The sequence below is a fragment of the Oratosquilla oratoria genome, chromosome 25, assembly GCF_046742065.1.
Source record: "Oratosquilla oratoria isolate Oo_2021 chromosome 25, ASM4674206v1, whole genome shotgun sequence".
In the NCBI taxonomy this organism is placed as follows: Eukaryota; Metazoa; Arthropoda; class Malacostraca; order Stomatopoda; family Squillidae; genus Oratosquilla; species Oratosquilla oratoria.
Window position 1 is genome coordinate 9,470,193 of NC_134801.1, and position 2,589 is coordinate 9,472,781.

Below are 2,589 nucleotides of genomic sequence, written 5' to 3' on the forward strand. Positions count from 1 at the left end.
CTCCACAAGAACACGATGCGCTAGTATCTGATCTGTTGTTGACGTATCCGGCATGGACGCAAAATGTTCAGGCCTCTGAATCTTAAGTCTAATATATTATCCTTATCAATAAAATGTTGAAAATAGAAAAGTGCCTTCAGTCTACTGGTAATGTAAAATTAGGAACCAATAACACTGGGGAACACACTTTCGGTTGAATGAGTTCTGACACTTGATTCTGGTAGATTTGAGGTCACAGATTCTGAAAATGGTATTCGTTTGTGCAGATCAGGTCTAGTTTTGATGCTACGCGGCAATTTACATATCAGGTGACATGTTCTGAAAATAGCAAAGGGAGGTAATAAGCATATTAGTTTACATTCATCAAATACTATTCTTAATTACATCAGTGCGTCAAATATAGATTTGTGTGTGCATTATTATTTTATTTCATTAAAACAATTATTTTATTTCTTTTCCAGGTGTGATCATTCTGTAAACAGTGTTGACTTCAATCAAAGGAAACATGGCCTCTATAGCAAGTAGAAGGAAATGTGTGACGTGCCCGGATTCATTCTGCTACATTTGTGGTGCATTGACAGCTCCAAAGCAAAGAAGGAACATTAGTGAATTTGTGAAGAGAGCTTACTTTTGCTACTTTAAAGTGAAACTTGGAGATCAAGACAAACCATGGGCACCGCATAAGGTATGTCATTCCTGCGAAGAAAACTTGCGTCAATGGACTAAAGGAAAAGACAAAATAACATTCGGTATTCCGATGATATGGCGTGAGCCACGGGACCATGTCACAGACTGTTACTTTTGCGTGACTCGTGTTGCTGGTTTCACTAGTAAAACTCGTCATCTTATCACATACCCTAGTCTAGATTCAGCAATCAGGCCTGTGCCCCATTCAGATGATGTTCCAAAGCCTATCTTCACTCAACTTGCTTCTGTTGAATCTGACAGTGAATGTGACACTGAGGTCACAGAGGAGTCAACTAACAGAAATTACTTAGATTTTGCAGGCATATCAACAGAACCGGAAACATTTAGCCAAGCAGAACTCAATGACTTAGTTCGAGATCTGGGTCTGTCTAAAAAGCTGTCAGAATCGTTGGCTTCACGGTTAAAAGATAAAAACTTGCTGAAAATAGACACAAAGGTAACATTCTTTCGCAACAGAGAAAAGAACCTCTTACAGTTCTTTGATTCTAAATTTGACTTCGTCTACTGTTGTGATATTCCTGGATTAGTCACCGCGATGGGAGCTCCAGGTTATGATCCGAAAGAGTGGCGCCTCTTTATAGATAGCTCTAAGCGGAGTCTGAAGTATGTTTTATTACATATAGGCAACATCTTTGGCACAATACCCATAGGACACTCAGTACACCTGAAAGAAAAATATGAACACATCAAAACGGTTTTGGAGCTACTCAAATATGAAGAACACAAATGGATCATCTGTGTTGATCTAAAAATTGTCAATTTTTTGCTAGGACAGCAAGGTGGGTATACAAAATTTCCTTGGTTTATCTGCCTCTGGGACAGCAGAGCCAAAGACGGACACTGGATTCAGAAGGAATGGCCAGTTAGGGAAAGCCTCAATGTTGGGAAAAAGAACATCATTTATGAACCCCTAGTGGAAAGTGAAAAAAAAAATTCCCGCCCCTTCACATCAAGCTGGGCCTTATGAAACAGTTTGTCAAGGCGCTCGATAATGACAGTGACTGCTTTAAGTATCTGTGTGAAGTGTTCCCTGGTTTAACGCTAGAAAAACTCAAAGCAGGTATTTTCGACGGCCCTCAAATTAGGACGCTGATTAAAGACCAAGCCTTCACTCAATCCATGACTGATGTTGAGAAAAATGCATGGGGAGCATTCGTTTCTGTTGTAAGGAACTTTCTTGGAAACAGGAAATCAGAGGACTATAAAGAGCTCGTTGAATCTTTGATGGAAAGTTTTCATATGTTAGGTTGCAACATGAGCATTAAGATGCATTTCTTGAACAGTCATCTTGAACTGTTTCCGGCAAACTTAGGGGACGTGAGTGATGAGCAAGGTGAACGCTTTCACCAGGATATCAAAGTCATGGAAGACAGGTATCAAGGTCGCTGAGACATTCATATGATGGCGGACTATTGCTGGAGCATTCAGCGAGACTGCACTGAGAGGCGATATTCAAGACAGTCCATTAAACGCAAGTTTGTGCCTGAATAAATCTGGCATCGTTCACAAAAGCAACTGATGGATCCAAAATATGCTTGTCAAGGTAAATAAAAGTAATTAAAAATTAATTCTACGTGTTTGGTAATTCCTCTCTGTGTGCTGGTTTAGATTTTTAGCAGTAGTATATGGTAGTCTTACTATATAGAGTAGCAAATGGGAGGTAACTCACCGCAACAAAACTAGACCCGATAGAAAAAAAAAACCGGTGCCATATTTGAAATCAGTGACCTCAATTTACCCAGAAACAGGTCTCAAAATGTATGCAACTGACAAAAAGTTTAATTTTGTTCCCCAGTGTAATTAATCTCCTGCTTCCATTTCTTTAATAGCTAGAGCACTCCTTAATGAATGAACTGGAAGTTATTGGCTTCTCATGCATAA

At 39.4% G+C, this 2,589-nt stretch overlaps 1 protein-coding gene across 1 annotated transcript; it reads left to right on the plus strand.

Moving 5' to 3' along the window:
• Nucleotides 1-290: 290 nt before the first annotated feature.
• Nucleotides 291-2,199, plus strand: LOC143038741 (uncharacterized). The gene is made up of 2 exons (XM_076208270.1): nt 291-1,144; nt 2,137-2,199. Exons 1-2 carry the CDS (start codon nt 506-508, stop codon nt 2,197-2,199), a joined length of 702 nt encoding a protein of 233 aa, XP_076064385.1. The 5' UTR covers nt 291-505.
• The last annotated feature ends 390 nt before the right edge of the window (nt 2,200-2,589 follow it).